The sequence below is a fragment of the Porites lutea genome, chromosome 8 (assembly GCF_958299795.1).
Source record: "Porites lutea chromosome 8, jaPorLute2.1, whole genome shotgun sequence".
Lineage (NCBI taxonomy): Eukaryota > Metazoa > Cnidaria > Anthozoa > Scleractinia > Poritidae > Porites > Porites lutea.
The window spans coordinates 13,613,896-13,636,852 of NC_133208.1; the positions used below are offsets into that span (position 1 = coordinate 13,613,896).

The following is a 22,957-nucleotide window of genomic DNA, read 5'->3' on the forward strand; positions in this document are numbered from 1 at the left end:
ATGGCGGTTTTGTACCACGTGAATGACTAGCTGGTGAGAGGCAATAGGGACAGTGGAACTAAGATCCCAGTACCTTTTCGCCTACGAACATACAACGAAGCATCGAATCATTACCACAGCGAACCGTTGTGGGAACAGTACCTATCACTGTCTAACAATTGAGGATCGAAATCCAACATCTGTGTAATCCGAAATGCACCAATCGCTAACAACCACAGTGCTAATAGTACCCCAGCCCATTTTTTGACACCATCGTCTGGTACGTAATAGCAGGTAGCTGTCGAAACAGCTGCCTGCTGTTAATAAATTGACTATCGTAAGACAACTTCCACGCACATTTCTTCAGCTGGCTTGCTTTGCAATGATAAGACAAGCCAGTTTGATCGCATTATAATTACCCCCATGTTTGACGAAAATCCTAGATTACCGTTTGTAATGAATAACTCGCAAGGAAGTAAGTGAGTCAGACGTGGAAAGTTAAATCTCCTCTTCAGGGTGGTGGTAAAAGGAGTTGTTTAAACAAAATTGCCAGCAGTTGTTTTTAAGTCCAATTTTAACAAAGGTCCACTGTATTTGTCTTCTATTGAAGCTCTGTTGCTGGAAAGCTTGAAAAAATCTGTTCAGGTATGTGACCCAAGCTTATGCTTCTGTTTATATACATTAGGTAGTTGGCTGACTTGGTAAGTGCAAGGATGTGCTGGTTTTCTCTGTGCATCAAAGGAAAATAAACTGAAGTAGAGCATGCGTGTGCGCTTATTTTAGGCAATCAGAGCATACGCGAACTCTTTTGTCTCGGGCAACAGGAACAACTTTTTTCTCATATGAAACACTCGTTAAAGTTGACTTGGCTGGGAGGGTGACTCTCTTTCCCGGGTCAACTTTTCTCCATATAAGCAGGGCTTAAGAGCGTAGTACGTGTTTTGCAGATTTTTGCCCAGTCTTTCTCGTCCGTTAAAGCTTTCTTGTGTCTTCTAAGTATTTTTTTTTTGTTTCTCCATCATTTCTTTGCTCATTTTTTCATTTCCAAATATAAAACTTGAAAACCATCCCCTCGCTTTATTGCATGTAAATGATATTTCCACAAGATTATTTCTCTCGTTTCAGGTGTTGTAGGTCTGTTAAAACCAGTGAAAATATTACTTCATGAATGTCTCACACCTCTTATTGAGGAACGTTGTTCGCAGGTCAGTGAAACAGCTGTTTTCAAATCATTGTTCAGTTTATAAATAAATTTCATTTCATTGTAGAAGTATAACCTGAGATCAGGCTGAATTTTCGTTTCGTTTGGCAAATAAAACTCCTATGGCCTAGTCGAAAAAAGAGAGCACCATTTTTTGCGCGGCACCAAATAGAGTAGCCTGTTCCAGGCGTTCAGATAGTAGAGCGCGGCGGTAAATGGGGAGCGAGTTAAGTTGTACACCGGGAAAACGGGGGGGGGGGGGGGGGGTTGAACGGGGGGGAAGGGGGCGAGAGCGAGAGAGAAAGAGAGAGTTCTCTCCCCCTTTCCCCCTCTAGTCGCCCCTCGTTTTTTTTTTCTGCGTGAATTTTTTTCCCCGCGCTCTACTATCTGAACGCCTGGAACAGGCTACAAATAGAGACCTGGCTGATCTCAGATTAGTAAAATTAGCATCAAAGTGATTTTCATGTGATGTCATTATTTAGGGAAGCATTTCCGTTGTTCGTCTTCTGAAAACAGAGTTTTGTCTGCTGGACCATTTGGCAGCGATGAGGGTGAGTAAAACTCAGTACAGTTCAGTTTAATCCTCCAATCAGTAATCATGTTACCACGGAGTCGCATTGGCGACTACACGTTCAACCAATGCAGCAAAACCACTCTTATCTTGCGTAGTGTGTGTTGTACACGTGTAGGGTAGGAGAGCAATGGGTTCAAGAAACTCTGATTGTTTTTGTCTCATTCGTTTATGGAACTCAGAGGAGCTCAACGTCTCCTGTATTAATAGCGTAAATTTTTCAACGGTTTGTCGTCTGTTTTATTCTAGAACTGAGCAACGCTCGAAAGCCACTGAAATCTCTTATGATTCGACAAGGGGTCTTTTCGGAATTTCTGACTGTCTCAGACATCCCTCCCGTCCCCTTTCACAAAAAAAACGACAACAACAACAACAACAACAACAAGAAAAATACACTCTCACCTGGCCGCTTATTTCAAAAAGTCTCCCAAGGGAGAAAAACGGAAGTAAGTTTATTCACTCATTATTATCGAATCGGATCTGAGATCTCCCTGTGCATGGCGTTGCTCTCCTTAACTCTCTCCGGAAACCCAGTGACTGGAGAGCCCGGCCAATTTCTAGGGCTCTTGAGAACTCAGTGAATTTCGTTGGGACTTTTCTTTGACTCATTCCCTATGTATTACATTTTTCTAACCAGGACTTCTCTGACAGTCTTCAATGTTGAAATGAAATCGGTAATTTACGAATGTATCAGCCAGTATTTCCTGTCTTTACTTTTTATTTTTTCGTAGAATTTCTTTCTTTTGGAGGCTGGCGATGCAATGCATCAGTTTTATGTTGAGATATTTAACAAGGTGAGAACTAACGTCTGAAAGACACTCGATTAACAATTACATTGTTACTGATGAAGTAGTTGTTAATGGTGAATGGAGGACTCTGATTGATTGATTGTTTGACGGTCAGGATTTTGCAATACAGACTATTGCTACGAAAACCGTATTTTGCGTATTTTTTCTTGCTCTCTGCAATATTCATTCTTTGGCTGCAATGGCCCACATTCGCCCACGTTCGATATATTAAAATTCTAACATGACTCCAAGGCTTTCTGGTCATTTTTCTATATTTGGTTTGGTTTTCATTGTGCTCACCTCTCTTCGGAATTGTGAGACAATGGAGTCGTGAAAAATTAGACTGCGAGCGGTCTCTCTTTTTCATCAGATTTAGTGAGGGGAGTGGACGCGTAAGCGTCGATCAGCAAAGCCACGAGACGCGAGAAACGAGGGCGGCAGCCCGAGAAGCCTCTCCCGTCTTGCGCCTTCAGCCATGCGCGTGGTCATTTTCGTGTCTCGCGCCTTTCGCTCGACGGACTGAGAAAAAAGAGAAACTGGTCGTAGTGTTTGAAAAAACTTGCCATTTTGTCGCTTAAGCCTCGTAGCCATGTTAGAATTTTAATACATCAGCCGTGGGCTATCAACCATTCTAAAGTTGCGCGTGAGACTGGGTCCACCTTATGTCGAATTGCACCAAGTGACTGTTTTGGGGACGCTGTCGCTTCTTCTATTGGTTGGCTCAGAATTCATTTCGCCCCCCTCAAGGAGTCCCATAGTGCAATTCGGCATAACAAGGCCCAGGACTAATCAAGCGCAGCTTTAAAACGAGCAATCGCGAAGAACAGTCGTATGAATGATGCAGGTTACAGTGCATATGTGCAGTCGTAATTAGGAAAACTAATATTTTTTAGTAAAATCCAACTAGCGGTCTATTATCAATGCTGCGTTTTGATTGGTTGAGCTACTACTAGGCTATATGTTATAGCCCACTAGTGGCGTAAAGCGCGCGCTTTTTGGCGGCAAAAAGGATTAAAGTCTAGCTTTAACTAGCTAAAATTTTTTTATTCTTGATATTTTTGACCAACTCGTTGGATTTTACTAAAACAATTATTCCTCTCGCCCTCATGGCCTCTGAGTCAATAGCCCATTCGGCCTTCGGCCTTATGGGGCTATCGACTCAGAGCCCATTCGGGCTCGAGGAATAATTGTCAAGTACTTTTTGCTGTGCTTATGAATGGTGATAAAACTTTCAGGCGAGAAGACTTGATCCATGGCAGGACATTTCATTCCTGAACAGTTTAATGCAAGAAGCACTGCAACCTCGCTTTCCTCAAGTTGTAGATAGGTGAATACAGTATATAAATTATTTTAATGCGAATCGGTTACTTTTTTGGGGCATTTACTATGTTAAAGTACACTGTAACGAGTAATATTCAAACAAGGATAAAAGTTGCGCGCATTGACAAGCCTGCAGTATGACGGATAACAACATTTTTTCCTTTATTCGCGTAGCTCAACATTTGCTACCCTTCGTTATTTTTTACGACATATAATGTTTTCAACACTGATGCTCCTAACAATATGCAGGACGTGTGACATATACGAGATTGAGATTGAGATTTGTTCTTGTGCGTTAGTAATTAAGGGACCAATATACGCTGTGTGATTATCATTCTGGCAGCAAACGAAGCTTCATTTTTTTGGAGAAGTTCAAGACACTGAGGTGTTTTAAATCAAAGAGAATTTCTCGAGTAATTGTCCCAGTGTGAGTTATTGTTTCTTTCCCAGAATTAAATATAGTACGGACTTTTCATTTGTATAGGTTTTATTTGGACGCATAACGGATGTTGTAGCCATCGGCATGACTAGCATATTGGGAAAAAAAAATAAAACAGTCTTGGCAAAGCGAGATGAAACGATAAACGTTGTGTGCTGTCAGAACCTGACTGCGAGTTCCACCCGGCCGGTATTCGCCGAGAAGGGAACTGGGCCGAGTTAACCTGTCTTTCGCAAAGACTTCTGGAACTGCCAAAAAATTGGCCAATAGCTGAACGGCGAGGCCCCCAGTAGCGATCCCAGAAACAATTGCGGGACGCATTTCGACTCCAGTTTCCTTGCCGTCTCTAAAGCGGCGAATTGTGGGGAGCGTCCGCTCCGACTCATATTTCTTTCAAGATTTCTTTCTTCAGGCGTTCACTTAGAAGTCTGCACCCTACGTCACGTCTGTGCATTATCTGGTCGTAATGCACATTCCAAGACATTTTATATCGTTACTATGCATACAGTTATACTGTAGTTAGAAGAACTAGGGATAGATTGTTGCTCGCTGATTCCCGGTATATTTTTTGTCCTTATTCAAGGTTGGTAGTAAGTTTATCAGCAACAAGCTCCAACGGCCGTAAACAGCTGGGCCAATCTTTACAGGGACTTGGACTCACCTACAAGGTATTCATGTTATTGACTATAAATTCATTTTTGTAATTTGTCCAAGTTTTGAAAAGTTATAGCAAATTAACTCATACTCTCGTTTCCAAAGCATGCCGTTCCTTTTATTGACACATAGTTGTTGAAACAAGAGACATCTTTCAAACCTGAAAAATACTTTAAAAAGGCTTTGGGACGAGAATTTTTCATTTATCAGTGATGATTTGAGTAGGGGTATCCAGTTTGCGTTAGTAACTTATGGCAAAGTTATGAGTTTGTTGAGGAATGTTGTCATAATTTGTTCTCATTTTCTTTTAGGCTCCCTGGCCAGTTAACATTGTTATTGATGGTTCCTGTCAGAAGCTGTACAATTTAGTGTTTCTCTTCCTTTTGAAACTAAAACAGGCAAAATGGAGCTTAGATGAACTTAGATTTTCAGGTAACCACTACTTTTTATAATTATAGAAGACCTAGAAGTCCAGTTCAAATGTTGTCCGTTCTAGACAGTCCATTGTAGTCAAGGTAGCAACGAAAGACGACTGTATTCGCTGGCTAAGGTAGCCATCTTCTTGGTTAGACCTTCAGGGTGACAGACGATTGCCACAGGAGAAAGATGACGTGAGTGATGAAGATGAAGCAGAAACCAAACCAGACACAGATGATTCCAGAAAACCTGATCATGATCTCCTACACAAAATGTTTGTTTTCAGATTTAAGCTGATGCAGTTTATCAACAGCATTCATAATCACTTTATGACAAGAGTAAGTTGAAGTTTACGTTCATGTGGTTAGGGAGTTTACGTAACTACGATGGAGACGGCAACGGCAACGATAACGTCAACGGAAAAGAAAAGGCCTTTATTAAGGAAAACAACAATTCTGGCCTTTTCCAGGCGTTCAGACAGTGGAGGGTGGCGCGAAATGGAGAGCGGAAGGGGAAAAAGGAAGCCCTCTCTCCTTACTCCCACCCCCTCTCTACTTACTCCCACCCCCCTCTTTTCTCCTTACCCCACCCCCTCTCTCCTCACCCCTACCGTACCCCTCTCTTGTCTTCTTCCTCACTTTTCTTTGCGCTGTATCCACTCTCTGAACGCCTGAAACAGGCTAATTTTAGCACATTTCGATTCCGTCACTGCACTACTACGAAGTGAAATTTCCTAACTTCTAACTTCAAGTTTTATGGAGGACGTCGTCACAAGATGAAGTTTTTCTTATTCTTTCCTTGAACTTGGATACGGTTTTTAAGAATTCAACTCTAGAAATATTCGCCTAGATTTGACAAATTTTCGCGGAGTAATGTAGTTATCGCGATGAATTTTGAAACTGCTTAAATTCCCTTTTTAACTTAGACTTTTTAACAATCGTAGCTCTCGTGGTTCCGTATGTCGCCTAGTGACGAGAAGAACGGAGAATCTCTAAAGGTGATGTTACACAGGGCGATTCGCAACGACGATTTTTAGCGCAACACAGCGTTGCAATGTTAGAACAATGCTGTAACCACTCAAAACAATGCGTGTCGCAAGCTGTGTTGCGCTAAAAATAGTTGTTGCGAGTAGTCTTGTGTAACATCACCTTAAAAAAATTCCTTTACAACTGCAAGTACGCGAAAAGGAAACGACATACAGGAGGAATCAAGTTATCGCCCTCGTAGTTGCGTAAGGTTCCTTATTAAAATTCAACGACTGTTTCGTATATTAATTTTGTATCATTATCAGCTAACAAACATAATTTACGTAACCAATTGTGAAATGTATGCTCTTGGCATCGTATCCAGTCATCTGCCTTAAAGTATACAGAAACTGTGAGAAACTTACTTTTATAGTAAAGATATTCAAGTGATGGAACCTGTAGTAATAAACATCCACTTATCTTCTACTCTAACTGCTTATACCATTGGACGTCGCATCTTTGACCTGCACAACGGAAGCGATCTCTTTCGAGTGCCAATCTTCCAACTTCTGTTAGGGACGTATCGAAAATATCCCGTATGTTGCTTTCCCACTGCCTTCTTGGTCTTCCCCTTTCTCTTTTCTTGTCTATCTTTCCCTCCAAGATGATCTTTCCCAAGCCCTCACTTCCTTTCAAATGGCCAAAATACTTCCCAGCTTTTGTTTCTTTACACAGATGAGTTCCTCCCTAATTGACTTATTTGTTCTGCTCCGACCATGATATTTTTAAAAGTTTTCTATAGCACCTCATTTAAAAGTGTTAATTCTTTATTAGGTTGTTTTTTTTTTTAATAACTACTTGTGTTCATAGGCGTACTTGTCCAATTTCTTTCGTTTTGAATGATAGATTTTACATTCAACTGGACTGGAATTTCAACAAGCCTTAAACCAGGTACTTATTCTTGTATCTCTGATTGATTTAACCGGTAAATAATGACGACTGAAATTAGATTTGAACTGTGTATCTTTTTTGATAGGCTCATAATCTGGATGATCTCATCAAAGCACATTCAACGTACATTCAGAAAGTATACGACCGTTGTTTACTTAGTCAAAAGGTATGGCAAGTGACGGATCCTTTATTTGAGTTATTCTTAACTGTCATGTCGCGAAAGAATATTGATCAGCTGTGGTTGTCTTCTTTAGTATATTTTGAAATACATCATCATAGCTAAAGTCATTTTCAAAAACGTATTTAAGATATGCAGCTTATAAAGTGTTATATTTGTGTGATAGTTAGCCTTTTCCGGGCGGCAACGACGCATAGAAAAGTGAGCAGGAAAAAAGACAGCGAGGGGCCCAGGTAGCATCACTCTCCATTCTGCACCAATCTCCACTGTCTGAACGCGTGAAAGTAGTCTTAGCAATACATGTTCATGATAAGAACAATGATCATTAACTTTCAAACTTCCTCGCCTGGTATATAAGTCAATTTCTAAAGCCCAGTCTCCCTCCATATCATCGTCCAGACCTTGTTGTTCGTGTTGTTCTAATTTTTTGGACATTTCACGCGAATATATGTATGGACATCAGCCTATTTCCAGCCTGTAAAAACAGCTGACATTTCGCGACGCCATCTCTGGTTTCTCGCGAAATGACGTCTGAGGAACGAGGCCAGAAATTCCATACTCATGACGTGCCAGTTTCCAGATGTGGGTAGTGCTTCTGATTGGTTGAAGCAACTTTTCTTTTTTCTCGTCAGGTTGGATATTTAAGAGAAGTAATCCTTAAAGTCCTCAATTTAGTTCTGTTGTTTCAGTCCTACTGGGACAATGGCATCCAACACATCAGGTGGGGAAAAACTTTGAGTAAATATATTTTTAAAATGTTTCCATTTCTCGTTGCCTCAAGCCTCTGTTTCAAAGCGAGGCTAAATGCGAAGCCATTGATATTAAAAGGATTTTTTTAATCTCATTCAAATAAAACTCGTATTCACAAGAAAGGTTTTGGGGCACTCAGCCTCGGTTTGAAACTGATAATTTTTGGAACTTGGGAATAGTCTCTTAAGACGCCCCGAAATGACCGAGGTTTTCAAAAATTTTATTTTCGCCCTTTTCTAAATTTTAAAATCCCTCAAACATTCCTTATCGTTTTTCGTGTCTTTTATTGCACATAATTTTTGTAATTTTTGTTATTTTAAACCTGTTAAGTCCCCAGAGTGGCCAACATCAATTTTCTCGTGTATAATATGTTCAATACATGATCAAGAGATAAGGTTGTGAGGATCATTAAAATGTTCACAAAAGGGAAGATACTTTGATCCTTTATCAAATTCTCTCAAATAATTCTCAATGGAAATGTGTGAAGATCAGTTAGGAGAATTTGTTGCGGATATTGGGGATTAAAAGGTTAACTCTGCCTGCTTGTCTCAGTTTAACCCTTTAAGCCCTAAGAGTGATCAGCATCAATTTTCTCCTTGTAATATCAATGCTTTATAAAACAGTGTGGTCATGAGAATTGAGGACATGATCACACAAGCTGAATATAATTGATACTTCAACAAATTCTCCCCGCTACTGTAAACGGTTAAACAAAGGGGCCTTTATACGCCATCCATCAAAGTCGCCTGTGTTTTTGAAGTCTATTCGCCGTAGAGAACCAACTATCTCTCAAATTTGATGTAGTAGAAGATTATCGAAGAACCCTGCACCTTACAATTGTACTTTTCTTTGTTTTTCCTTTTTGTTTAGTGAGGAAAAGTTCAGCAAAATTGACGACGAATTTACCAAGTGTAATACATTCCTTGTTTCCTGTCTTGGGAATATCGTGAAGCGAGGGGCATTTCCACATTGTAAGTCATTTCTCTGAAGAGTTAAAAACTTTTCTTCAACAAATTTAAGTCCTTCATCTCTGGACATGCTCGAAAGTTTAGTCTTACAACGTAGTTTTGAGCCACTCTTTACGGAAGGAATGTTCCTTTCCAGTCTTTGCCTTCTTTTTGGACTGAAGAAAAGCGCACGGAGATCGGCATCTAACGTCACCACTCTCGCATTTGTTGTCTCCACACTTTTCGTCGTCCTCGCTTTTCAGTGGAAAACGCACGAAAACGCCGAGGCCCTCTTTAAGATGGGGGTGCGGGGAGGGGTTGGGGTGAAAGTTTTTTCTTCGCAACAACATCACATTTCGTTCAATACCGAATCTGTCTGAAAAGGCCGAAAGGCCGAACGCGTCAGAGTCGAAATGGGGAAAATAATTGTAAAGTTACCAACGCTCTGTTAAGATATCAAACCAACAAACCTTCAGTTTCTATACATCGATATACACTTGAACGCTAGCTGCCGAAAACGATTTCCTGGCGTGGAAAAAAAAACGGGAAAACATTAACGCCCTTCAATCTAGTGTATCTCTGCTATGGCACTGCTCTATAACTTTTTGCCTACATCTGGCATTTACGAAAGTATTTTTTTGAAAGTAATGGTGCAAATCCTTGCAGTATACCGAAGAATTTTATTGACCTTTCAAACAGTTGAAGTGTAGCAAGCTACATTTATGACCCCCTCCCCCCCCCCCCACCCCCTAAAAAATAAAAAACACAGCAACAATAACTACGACAACAACAGCAAGCCAAATTGTCCGTGTAACACTCATAGAAAACTTTCCCAGTCATTTTGTTTCAGCCTTTTTTTTAACTCTTACCCCTTTCCGTTTTTGTATTCTCAGTGGATTCCTTGGCTTTTGCGTTATCTTCATCGCTAATCTTCACATCGAACAGCTGACAATTTATCCTGCTGATGCTCAACCTGAAGATTACATATCAATCTGTTGAAAGCTTCACATCTTGAAGTGGGGAGATTAGCCTTTGAAACTCTTACAGGCAAATTTAGACCACAAAAACATCACTGAAGAAGTCACCTTGTGCGTCAAGTGTGCATGCGATGTAACCAAGTGATCATACTTCGAGACCCAGTCACAGAAAACACTACAATATTTTCATCTTGTTCAAGAGACCATATGCCTTTATGATCTTATGACTTGTCTTGGTTGATCGCTTGTTCTCTAATGGGGAAGCCAAGAGGAGTGGCGAGGTCTTGGGCCACCCACAACAGCCTGATATAAACAGCGCTGTGTCTACGTTAAATTTGTGTGGTAACGAGAGGGCAAATGACTGGAGCTGGATAGGAACAGATTACTAAAGCCTGTTGAAGTGCGGACATATAACATTATCCTGGATATGGATGGGAGGCACTCAGTGCTTCATGACTGTTCCCCACATCGTTGATTTTGAAAGCAGTGAGCGGCTCACGGGGAAAGTAGAAAATGTAATGCGATCAATGAGCTGGGTATTCACTCATTCGCTCCGGGGAATTTTGCCGAAAAAGCTACAACTAACCAAAAAGCCGTTTACAGGTCTTACAATGCCCTTCTAATCCAGCTGCAAAATATTGGTTTCCGAATTTCGGGCATGTGCAGAAAGCAAACTTTTTCATCTTGAGTTTAAAAGTGACAGCAGTCTTGAATTTTTCTTTTAGCTTTTTCTCGTCCCGTCTTCTTCCGCTTTTCTTGTCTCGTGTTTTACTTCTTTTGCTGGGCAGTCATTTAGTAGGCTTCATTTTGGTGGGAAACGTTTTCGGGAAAGCTTGTAGGATCTTAGGATTAGGTGAAAGGAGAGGTAGGTGGGCGATGGAACAAGATTTTCACGGGAAATTTCGGGTCCACGTGCCTGTTCCAGGCTCTCAGATAGTGGGGAAGACGCGAAAGTGAAAGGAACGCGAAAAGTTGGGGGGGCCGGAAAAAGGAAAAAAGAAGGGTGTTAACACTTTCTCAATTCAACTATCTCGGAGCCTGGAAGTCAGCCTACTTTCTCTCCGGTCTACTTGACCAAATCATGCTCATTCTCGTATGGTGTGAAAGATCTCTTCACCCTTCACAAGTTAGATGACAAAGTTGTCCCGGACCATCAAAACTGATGACATCGCAAGCGGTAGAAGGGACGTGGCAACGTCGTTCCCAGGGTTCTCTCTTGCTTCGAGGCAAAAGAGAGAACCCTGGAAACGAGTTGGGGATGTGGATCCGCACAGGCGGTTACAGGCGTTTCACGGGCGAATGGGTTAAGAAAGAAAATAGAAAAAAACTGACAAATCAGTGTTTGTTAGCCCTCAGAAAATACCTACAGTGCAGGTTATGTTTATTGCAACAAGAAAATCTCACTCTACATAATAAGGTTGTCACATACTTCTCTGGTCCTTATTTTTAATATACAATGTCCTATTTCTGCCAAGAAATACTTATAAGAGATGTACATGTATGTATTGTTGTGTTATGCTGCTCTAATAATAATAAAAAACTTTAATAATGAAAGGATTATTGTCAGTGAAAAAATCTTCACATCTTCCCTTATTGCAATGAGTGTTGGTTACATGTGCCAAAGTCCTGAATTTAAAACATTTATTCTGGTGATCCAAGACATTAAACATCTATGGACAAACTAAGAATGACAGAAACTAAACTAAACTCTTTTGAGTTTTGTAGTGCAACTACTCAAGAAAAACAATTTTCAGTTGTACTGTCACAGTAGTTTTGAGTCTGTGATGAAATCCCATGGTATGTCATTCAAATTAGACCTACTATTTATTTAGTATGTAGTTTTATCCCGTGGTTTGACCATTCAAATGAAACCTCTTCAGCAGTACTTTCTCATGGTACGTAGTTCTAACTCTTGAGTCTGTGGATGAAATCCTGTGGTGTTACCATTCAAATGAAACCTCTTCAGCAGTACTTTCTCATGGTACTATTTGTTTAGTATGCAGTTCTAACTTTCGAGTCTGTGGATGAAATCCTGTGGTGTTACCATTCAAATGAAACCTCTTCAGCAGTACTTTCTCATGGTACTATTTGTTTAGTATGCAGTTTTAACTTTCGAGTCTGTGGATGAAATCCTGTGGTGTTACCATTCAAATGAAACCTCTTCAGCAGTACTTTCACATGGTAAAATTTATTTAAAATGTAAATATTTTTTGAGTCTGTGGATGAAATTCTATTGTGTGACCATTCGAATGAAACCTTTTCATCAGTACCTTCTTAATTTTAATTTGCTCAGTTTACTTTAAGTGTAGTTAAACGTTAAGGCTCTGTTGATGAAATACTATAATATAATGTACAATAACCACTCAATACTTCAGCAATACTTTCACATAGTACTATTTATTTAACTTGTTAGTTCTAACTTTTAAGCCCGTGGATGAAATCCTATGGTGTGGCCATTCAAATGAAACCTCTTCAGCATTCATTTGGCATGGCCCTTTGCTTGGGTGCTTGGGACTAAATGACTCAAGTGGTAGGCTACACTGATTGAATTCAATACTAACTTCAATATTGTAATCATGTTTACAAGGTTGTCACCAAGGTTAAAGGTGACTAGGTATAGCCAATTACCAGCTGAAGGTTGGGCTCACAATTGGTGGAGGAAATCCCCTGCCCCTGGTCCTTAATCACGGCCCCGTGTCAATGTAAATATGTTACTCCTCTAACTCTTTCTAAGGTTATCTTCTCACACCTCGCCATGATTATAGAATTGTTGCTACAGAAAGACACTAACTAAAAGGTCCTGATGGTCCAAACTAATTGGGGTTGACTGTGAAGTCCAATGTTGTGCAAAAAGCAACAACAACAACAGCAACAGAACAAAAAAACAAAAAAAGAAAACTAGCTGCAAACATCATCAGCATTCGTGAAACAAGATCTGTGGAAACTGCCCCCCTGAATCATTTGTACCGTTAGGACTGGTTTGACCATTGAACTTGAAGCAAATGCCATCGCACTCAACCATATTCAACCCACTGGAACCATACCATGAACTTGTGCCTGAGATATTGGCGCAAATCCTATACTGCACACCTGCTTCAAGATGAACAGGGCGATCAAACAGAACATCAAAGCCATAATAACCATCAGTATATTCTGCATCAGTGGTGAAGCAGCCTTCCACTGAAAATAACTCTTGATCACTTTCATTTCTTCCTTGAACTAATGAGTACAGCTTGAGGGAGACTTCATACGAATACCCCCGACTCCCAAACAGCCGTACCCCACGCATAACAATTGGGGTATTTACTGAAAATACCAAGCCATCAGGTATTCCACTAGAGTAGCCCCAGCCATGACTAACTTGGGGAAATCTCTTACAGCGTGAGAATGAATGAGTGTATAACATTCTTGGTCGTTTGATGAATTTAGGATTACTTATTGACACTGAGCTGAACCACATAAATAACTCAATAATCTCGTCTTTGGGGAGGAGACCAGAGCGAGGGACTTCTCTTGCAAACTGTGCTTGAGTCATGAGAGGAAAGCGAATATTGTTTATAATATCTTCGCCTGCTACTCTTCTCTTATTGTCTTTTGTGGGTTCAAGATCTTTTCTAACGCATTCCGCAGCAGCCCAGCGGTCTACAGCTTGGAATAACTCAATCTCGTGAATTGAAAGCCCATCTCGCGTGATGACTTCAAAGAGAAGTTCTTTTGTTATTGATGGAAATGTCTCCGATTTCACCGCTTCTTGAGCGCTGACATCCACAACTTCCCAGCAACGAGCAACAAGCTCGTCGTCTTCGAAACTCTTTGCATGAGGAAGGATATCGAAAACGTTTTCAGAAGAGAGGTTTTCGGTCAAAAACGTCGAGCAAGCTACCTCTAATTGCGGCACTATATACTTCTTTGCCAAGTATAAAACTTGCAGCACCGAACTCCCAGTAAGGTTAACTTCATCACAATACAGAAACCGAAGGAATTCAAGAAAGCTCTCAGAGTCACAATCAGGCAGCTCGATTTTGTCTTTTCTCTCTGAAAGCCTGCCGTAAAACATGGCATAAAACACTGGACTGCTTACAGCGAGCACAAACTTATGAGCTTTGAATACAACCGCGTCCTCCATTGCATCTTTGATCACAAACGTGACATCGCTCATAACGTCGTTATTGAGCATCATCTTAAGTCGTTCCTTAATGGTCTTTCCCTTCGTATGGGAATCTTCGCCTTCGTTTGAAGCCATGACGTGTTTGTATTGAAAAAATCGCTACTGGTCGGTCAAAAACACACGTACGAGGGTACGACAAAGCTACGTCGCCCGTTTCCAGGGACTTGAGTCAAAAATGGCGGATCCTGTTTAGTTCCCAGATCCACGCGATCATTTTTCTTCCTTTTCCTCGTTATCCTCTTCACTTCCATTTTTTTCAGTTTTTTTCTAATGATGGTACCGAGAGATAGATAAATCAACGTTTTACCTTGCTTTTCAGTAACATGCTAACTCTAAAGTTCAAAAGCCGCCTGCACAATTGTGTTTTTCGTTGCCGTCAATCATAATTACGATCACAAGCAACAGATAGGCTCCTGCAAGCAACGAACCTTGAAACACAGAAACCCTGACAGAAACACACAAAACGAATCGAAATCAACCAATCACAAATCACAAACGATGACCTTTTGAACCCTTTAAAGTAAAGTTTTGTTTCCTAAGAGGTCCGTAAAGAAGATTGTCGGCAGCGAAAAACGCAATCGTCAGTTGGCTTTTGAACTTCAGAATGTTGTTGAAACGCGCAGTATAAATGATGAGTGTTTTCTAAAGACGCCATAACCAATATAATTTTGGCTTATATTATAAGGAAATGTACGTATGTGAACGAATGTTTACGTACGTTTTGTAACAGGTTTTTTATCCTTCTTTTTGCCCTTGCGACCCCCCCGGGGGAGGGTACTCCCGCGAATTTTGGATAGGGGTGTGCCGCGAAGGTTCATATTTATGAACCCTAACCCTATTTAAGGACTAAGAAAGCGAAAACTGATGCCCTTTTTAAGGCCCAAAGCCAAAAAATGACACCCTATTCAAGGAAAGAACAAAATTATTCATAGCATGGAAAGGAAAACTCTATTTCTTCTCTGTAACATTGGATACTAGAATACTTAAACGGATACATCAAGTTTAAAAGAAACCGTTCGTTTAGGCGGGCATTTTCACACTGCAGTATTAGATAATACAATTAAGCTACCCTATCTAAGGACCACACCAGGGACACAGAAACAAAAGGGTCAAAAAAGATACCCTATTTAAGGACCAAGAACCTCAAAAACCATACCCTATTCCGCGGCATGTACCTATATAGCCCATAGCCCATATATGAGAGTACCCCCCCCCCCCCGGGCGACCCCTTACGCTAATTGTAGAGCACGGCATTTGCCGAAAATGTGCGGCAATGCCGCAATGCCGCGGTCTGGTAAGAACTCTGTAGTGTTTGAGTAAAAATCCCGATCTCGTCGGGATTTCCGTGATTTCGCTTGAAATCCCGAGTCCCGACCAAAAAGTGATGGGAATAGGAAGAAATCCGGATTTTGACATCTGTACCGATATTTCATATCATATGAATTCTTATGATACTTACACAAGAACAGAGTATTCTTAAAACTGATATCCAAAAAAAAAAAAAGGAAACACGGGCTCCTGGATCTAGCACTTGCACACGAAGACACGCAAACATAAATAGGCATGAAAATAACAATTGTTTTATCGAACATTTCAGACAGCAATTTTCCTCTCAGAACGCTAAAAATGCCGTTTCAAGCATCAAGATTTCAATACTTTCTGGGGGAGCATGCCACTTCACCCTCCCTCCCCCCTCCCCCCAGCGACTCGCGTCTTCAGCACTCGCGCGATCCTTCGGTAATTGAAGAATATCTCGATTTTACTTACTCAAAAGGTTGGACAGTCTGATAACGCTCTTGTATTCAGTTTGCTCATGATAAGTCGTCAATGTTTGCCACGGGAGCCAACGGTAATTAATTCTGAAACATATCTGAAAACCACAACTTATCATGGTCAAGTTCATCAGCGACAGATCTCGATAAAAGATCTGGATCAGCAAAAGACACAATTTTTTATTTAAAAATGCAGCAGACCGATCAGATCGCACTGAAAACGTAACAGCAACGATTTTGTTTTTCTGCTTTTTATATCTTCTTATATTTATTCTTTTGCTTTGTTTTTGTTTTATTTGCCAGAATAAACAGGCAGTTCTTACTCTTTCTTTTGATTTGCACATAAAATATGCATGAAGCTAAAAATGTTCAGCCAAAACTAATGCATGTCTACAAATTAAACTTCAAAGACTTCTTATATCGTTGGGTGGGTGCTATCACGCTGAGAGCCTTAGTGGCTAGGTATATATGCCGGCATTGAAAACTTTGCACAAAAATCAGTTTTGCTGCTCAGTCAGCTGCTTAGTGTCCATTAATTTGATCAATGTTTTTCGCTCAGATTGCACGATCTATGACGTTTTTTAAGGCTTATCTTCTCAGTGGCGGATCCAGGGTAGGGCCCCCCTTATTTTTTAGACCAAAAAAATTGGGGGGACCAGCCCCCTCCTCCTTATCTGAAGGTCTGGATCGGCCACTGCTTCTGACATCCACGTCAGATAGACAGAAGGCTTGATGAACTTTTGTTTTTTTTTTTTTCTTTTCCACCCTGATGCGTGTGAAACAACAATTTTAATAATTTATTGACGAGAAAAACTTCCCAAAAAATTACGAGACAAATAAAGAAGCAATTTATAGAGGAAAGAAAAAAAGAACACCACAAATAACTCTTCTGAAAGGCTGGGCTTTTAATCCAGACAGTTTGGGCGTGATCACATAACAAGCGGCTTATAAACTTAACCATAGAAAGTTAAAAGAAATATTTTACACAAAAATGTGACTAGAAAGCGACAGCTCTCAGGTGGGTGAAAAGCGGGATCGACGTCGAATGTGTCCATATAATAATTACCCTCGACTATGTTTTGTCAACGAATTTCTGTTTATATTTTTCTTGTGAAACTGATTAGGTCGGTAGCCTGCATCTTCTAAACAAGTCGGAGTTCTAGAAAACTGAGGACAAAACCCCATGCGTGACGTCACGACTGTACAAAGACAAATCGCGCGGAACTGTTTAAAAGGAGGAAAGCAACAACCCGTGTTCTCCTCCGATGACAATTTTTACACATCTTTCTTCTGGTATAGGCAACGCGGGTATAAAAACCGCTGTGTTTTAATTAGATATACCGACAAACTGATATAGGATGTTAAAGTAATGGTCAATAATGCCGCTGTTCCCTTTTAATGCTAAGAGGTTCTATTTCTTCCGCTTTCTCGCCTGAAGAGCGACAAGCCCTCCCTGGCAACTCAGTCTTTCGTCGGCCTAAGGAGGACTAAAAAAGAAACCGTCTTCCAGAAAATTTATGATTAAAATTCGTTTCGTGATCAGAACTTGTAATATGTCTCAAGCCTGACCAGTTTGAAATGATAGACTGAAACGAGCTGACGATAATGACTACTAGTCGTCATATGGCACATAAAAATTATATTTGACCCAACGAAAACAGCTAGCATTTTGGCGTGAACCGTTTAAAATTCAGTACAAGCACCACTCGTAATTACGCAGACAAAAGCCTGAGGGTCTGGCGTCAAGTTATTTTTGATTCGTGCCCAAACGTTTACCAATTTGGAACTTTCTTGACTCTTTTGTTGTTCTTTAAAGCAAGAAAGGGAGTTAGAAGTTGGAGATAAACACATCGATTTGTGACAAATATGTGAGAGCCTTTATTCCATTTTTTGAATTGACCGGACGTGAACAAGAAAAAAAGAACACCACAAATAACTCTTCTGAGAGGCTGGGCTTTTAATCCAGACAGTTTGGGCGTGATCACATAGCAAGCGGCTCATAAACTTAGCCATAGAAAGTTAAAAGAAATATTTTAAAATGTATCCCAGAAATGTGACTAGAAAGCAACAGCTCTCAGGTGGGTCAAAAGCGGGATCGACGTCGAATGTGTCCATATAATAATTACCCTCGACTATGTTTTGTCAACGAATTTCTGTTTATGTTTTTCTTGTGAAACTAATTAGGTCGGTAGCCTGCATCTTCTAAACAAGTCGGAGTTCTAGAAAACTGAGGACAAAACCCCATGCGTGACGTCACGACTGTTCAAAGACAAATCGCGCGGAACTGTTTAAGAGGAGAAAAGCAGCAACAACCTGTGTTCTCCGCCGATGGTAGGCAACGTGGGTATAAACACCGCTGTGTTTTAATTAGGTGCCTAAAGTGAGGATATACGGTTTGATTTCAGGAAAACAAAAATACACCATAGCCCGCTGTGAAGTTAAATGCCTGCCGCAGAGCCTGCCGATCACTATATGCAGAATTAAAGAGGAAAATAAGATGTAAAGACAAACTGATATAGGATGTTAAACTAATGGTCAATAATGCCGCTGTTCCCTTTTAATGCTAAGAGGTTCTATTTCTCCCGCTTTCTCGCCTGAAGAGCGACAAGCCCTCCCTGGCAACTCAGTCTTTAGTCGGCCTAAGGAGGACTAAATAAGAAACCGTCTTCCAAAAAATTTATGATTAATATTCGTTTCGTGATCAGAACTTGTAATTTGTCTCAGGCCTGACCAGTTTGAATTGATAGACTGAAACGAGCTGACGATAATGACTACTAGTCGTCACATGGCACATAAAAATTATACATGACTCAACGAAAACAACTAGCATTCTGGCGTGAACCGTTTAAAATTCAGTACAAGCACCACTCGTATTTACGCAGACAAAAGCCTGAGGGTCTGGCGTCAAGTTATTTTTGATTCGTGCCCAAACGTTTACCAATCTGGAACTTTCTTGACTCTTTTGTTGTTCTTGAAAGCAAGAAAGGGAGTTAGAAGTGGGAGATAAACACATCGATTTGTGACAAATATATGCATGAGAGCCTTTATTCCTTTTTTTGAATTGACCGGACGTGAACTACGTGAGTTGTCTTATGATCAGGCGGATACATGTATACTGATGTAGATTGATAAATAGGTAGGCTGTGGAGAATGAAATGTCTGTGTGGCCTACAAAATATAAATATGAATACAACTGAAAATAGTTTCATTTATCCTTGTGATAAAATTAATTTAAAATCTGCCTACGTTGGGCGGAAATAAGGCTTTAGGGGTTTTTTGTATTCCTGTAGCTTCTGCAAAGACTACAAAGCATTTAGCTGCAATTAAAATATTGGTTATTCGTCCAGACTTGTAACTTAAAATAAAAATTAACTGAGCGTCATATAAAACATCTTCTTTTTATACGTTGAATTTCTTAGTTGTAAAAATTCTAGCCTCTTCTCTTTTGTTTTTACTATACTGACTAGGATAAAACAAAACACTTTGTAAAACAACTACATGAATTAATAAATATCATTAAAATGTTCCTAGTTTATTAATAGTGTTTACCTGCGGCAAAGTGGTTTTTTTTTCAGCACGCGAGCTTTATACGTGGACTATGTCTGCAGTATTTTCGTCAATAAACAGAAAACAAAATAAAAGCTACTGGACAATGTTAACAAAGCACTATATAATTATATGCTCTTACACTAAAACTCTTTTCAAAATAACCACCTGTTAAATATATAAAATCTTCACGTTTTTTTACCTACAGATATGGCAAACTCTACATATCATTGTCAGTAAAAAGAGCATTTCTCTGCGAACTAGCTTATTATTAAACCCATAAATCCAGGGGTTTAAGACAGCGCTCGTGTAAGCCAAAAATGTGTAAAATATGTACAATTGACGGGGAAACCATTCCGCGCGAGTTGAGTCGATGATGTCTATAATAACGCAAGGGAGCCAACAAAACAAGAATCCTATAATAATAATGAAAATTATTTTGGACAGTTTCACTTCTTCTCGGCTTAAAACCGATCTGGAATCGTGTTCTCCTCGTGAGGCGTCGTACTCTCGACGATGATTTTTTATGGTCCGCAGAACTCGTATGTAACACGAGAAAATGACGATTGTTGGAAAAGCGACGAAGAGAAGACTAAATGCAATCGTAAAACGAAAACTGTGGTCGATCGTCGGGAAGGTCATGACACAGATTGCTTTTCCAGGGTGAAATACATATCTAGAGGAGAGAAAAATAGCCAGAATTCCCAAAACAACAGCTGTCAAAACGCTAACGGCGATGATTATAAGTAAAGTTTTCCATCGTGTGAAAATGCGCTTGTAAAGCCACGGTCGAACGACGTTCAAGTTTCTGTTCGTGGCCGTCAAAGTAATGATCTGAAGCGATTGGAAAACCAACAGATGAATGCTAAAGCCTTGAATTTGACAAATTGTATCACCGAACGGCCAATAGTCTACTATCAAAACACCTAGAGTTAGCGGCATCGCAAAAGCCGCTAGCAGAATGTCCGCAACGCATAACGCAACTATGAACATGTTCGTGATGGTCCGTAGAACTTTCTTTCGATAAACCGTTATGCAAACTAATATATTTCCTCCCAAAGATATGACGGTGATGACAAACAGCACAGAGATTTCCAGGAGCTTGATCGCCAAATGTCGAGATCGCAGGGTATTTTCTGGTACCGTATCCATAGAATTATTGGACATAGTTTGAAAAGCGCAACTCGCGCGCCTGGAGCAGTGAAGAGCAGATTATTGCTGGACCAACGTGTAACTGGGTCAGTTAATTGTTGTGTGACTCAAACACTGAAACGATATAAATAACAATCGGTAGCGTAATTACGTAGTATGACTCAACTATTGGATATGCTAATGTTTTAACTTAAGTGTAGGCGGGGTGTTAGAATGATTCATCCGCTTAGGGTAATTGGCGAGACGCGAAAAAGGAAGTCATTTACATTCTATAATAACAAATTTTGAAAGAGAAAATTCATGAAAACATTTTTTCAGTTGATTTACTTCAATTCTAAGACTGAAATCTCTGTTTATTTTACTTCCACCCAACTTCAATTCCTGTCTTCTATATTGCAACGTTTCTTTGTCATCAGCCTCTGAACAATGGTGAAAGTTTTCATTTGAAATTCCGCTTGCCTGAAAGACTAAATCTTGGTCTGTGCGCCTGCCCTACTTAATTCTACGCTACAGCCCACATTCTTCTGGAAATTTCAAAGAGAACGTTGAAGGACGAAAAGTGGCACGTTTAAACTTTGAATGTGTATTTTTTTTAACATTGATAACTTGTGCGCTCCAGTCTGTCAAAAAAATAAAAAATGTAGAACTTTCACTCATCTAACATGCAAAACGAAACTGTTTTAATCACCTATGAAATCAGTTACTACTTAAAAATGATCCATGTATTGGTAAATGATCTTAACCTGTGATAAGCTGGTTTTCCCTTATCAGTTTTAAGTGACAATATAGGAAGGGTAATATCGGGAGCCAAAATATTGAGAGACGTTATCTTTCATGACTTTCAATTCATTTAAAATTTGAACACTTTATACCTACCAGCCCTCTCGACCTTCTAAGTCACTTCATCAATATGATATAGAATTACTTTAACGAGCTTCCGTCCTGAGATTTCTCTCTTCTTTTCTTGTGTGTGCTTTTCTTTTTAACATTTTCTTTATCTCATAAATTCCCTACTGTCTAATCAGCATCATATTTCTTCTTGTGGCGATCAAATCTTTGTAATCATCACTGAAATCCATAAAATCTTTGACCTTTCATGGCCTCGCTTTGACTCCCTCAGTGCTAGGAGGAGAATCTCCCTTTCCGTGACGGAAAGGGCTCGTCTTCAGTGTCAGATAGCCATAGCTGTGTACATAGTGTAACAGATTATAATTTCCTGATTCTTTGCGATAGCTTCCCTGGTTCTCGTGGCTCTCTGCCTTTAGCGGTTCTTCTCCTTCTTCTGAATCTCGTGGCTCCCCTGGTTTTCTGGTTCTCGTGGCTTTCGTTGTTCTTCTGAAGATAAACGGATATAGACCCGCGAAATGAGACTCTCAGCACGTCCGCAGGGCGCGCCCTTTTTTTCTCCCTCTCCCCAGTCTCCCTGTGACACAGAGAGGACTCGTTTGAGTAGAGAGGAACTACTTTGACTAAACTAAGTGGCGAAACGGAAGTGACTGTCAATTACGCTGGCTGCGTTCAACTTGATCGTTTCCGCAATAAAGAGAATGTTTTACAGATGTTTCCTTTCACAAGGGTTAGTGTTGCACGGCTAGGCTGCCTACATATCAGAAAACACGGTATATACACCAGGGTTGTATCTTTAAAGTACAATGTGAAAACGTAGAAAACGTCCACTTTAAAGCCATTTATTTCGCTGTCTTGGATGGCCTTGGCGTGATATTATTTTCACAGTTGACGCAAGCGGTATATTATGATCTATCATATTTCACGGGTTAGGGGGAAGAGAAACGAACATTTCAGACCAAGCCTTCAGGCGATTCTTTGGTTTTGCGTCTTTCACTATACATTACAAGATAGTAGCCATGAAACAAAGCCTCATTAGAGGATTATAAAGATAAGGTCGATCGAAGGAAAAGTAGTCTGCTACACAGCCGTTTTTAGTGTCGTCACGAAATGCTCCTCCTCAGCGTTGCGTGACGACACTAAAAACGGCTGCGTAGCAGACTAAGGGAAAAGTTTCTGAAAACTTTTGTCGACAGGGTTTGTAGCTGAGATGAGTCTCAATGTTTTCAGCGTTAAGAATGTGTACAACCTAATGCTCAGTACGTGCAAAGGACGCAGCGAACTTCCAACATTGTTGGCGCAGCAGTGTTGGGAGTTGCTGCGTCCGTGTTGGCAG

At 40.3% G+C, this 22,957-nt stretch overlaps 3 protein-coding genes across 4 annotated transcripts in view; 1 reads left to right on the forward strand and 2 right to left on the reverse strand.

The window, feature by feature from the left end:
* LOC140945217 (gamma-tubulin complex component 5-like) overlaps window positions 1-11,665 on the forward strand; it is a 29,699-nt gene extending 18,034 nt beyond the window's left edge. Inside the window, exons 23-35 of the mRNA XM_073394268.1 lie at window positions 590-624; window positions 1,105-1,184; window positions 1,663-1,731; window positions 2,483-2,545; window positions 3,775-3,866; window positions 4,882-4,966; window positions 5,264-5,384; window positions 5,523-5,707; window positions 7,241-7,285; window positions 7,371-7,451; window positions 8,096-8,184; window positions 9,084-9,184; window positions 10,054-11,665. Coding sequence (XP_073250369.1) covers window positions 590-624; window positions 1,105-1,184; window positions 1,663-1,731; window positions 2,483-2,545; window positions 3,775-3,866; window positions 4,882-4,966; window positions 5,264-5,384; window positions 5,523-5,707; window positions 7,241-7,285; window positions 7,371-7,451; window positions 8,096-8,184; window positions 9,084-9,184; window positions 10,054-10,109 — 1,102 coding nt within the window. The 3' untranslated portion in view covers window positions 10,110-11,665. The remainder of the gene's footprint in view (window positions 1-589; window positions 625-1,104; window positions 1,185-1,662; window positions 1,732-2,482; window positions 2,546-3,774; window positions 3,867-4,881; window positions 4,967-5,263; window positions 5,385-5,522; window positions 5,708-7,240; window positions 7,286-7,370; window positions 7,452-8,095; window positions 8,185-9,083; window positions 9,185-10,053) is intronic.
* A 584-nt stretch (window positions 11,666-12,249) lies between these two features.
* Window positions 12,250-14,413, reverse strand: LOC140946052 (BTB/POZ domain-containing protein 2-like). Its single transcript, XM_073395121.1, has one exon. The coding sequence runs from the start codon at window positions 14,378-14,380 to the stop codon at window positions 13,052-13,054; it is 1,329 nt and encodes a 442-aa protein (XP_073251222.1). The 5' UTR covers window positions 14,381-14,413; the 3' UTR covers window positions 12,250-13,051.
* A 4,669-nt stretch (window positions 14,414-19,082) lies between these two features.
* LOC140946710 (melatonin receptor type 1B-B-like) lies at window positions 19,083-21,835 on the reverse strand. Of its 2 annotated transcripts, none has more exons than XM_073395814.1 (2): window positions 21,701-21,835; window positions 19,083-20,889 (listed from the first exon to the last, which is right to left on the reverse strand). In XM_073395814.1, exon 2 carries the CDS (start codon window positions 20,788-20,790, stop codon window positions 19,822-19,824), a length of 969 nt encoding a protein of 322 aa, XP_073251915.1. In that variant the 5' UTR covers window positions 20,791-20,889; window positions 21,701-21,835; the 3' UTR covers window positions 19,083-19,821. The 2 variants fall into 2 exon arrangements, with proteins under 2 accessions (XP_073251915.1, XP_073251916.1); XM_073395815.1 differs by having other exon boundaries at window positions 21,652-21,806.
* Window positions 21,836-22,957: the final 1,122 nt, after the last annotated feature.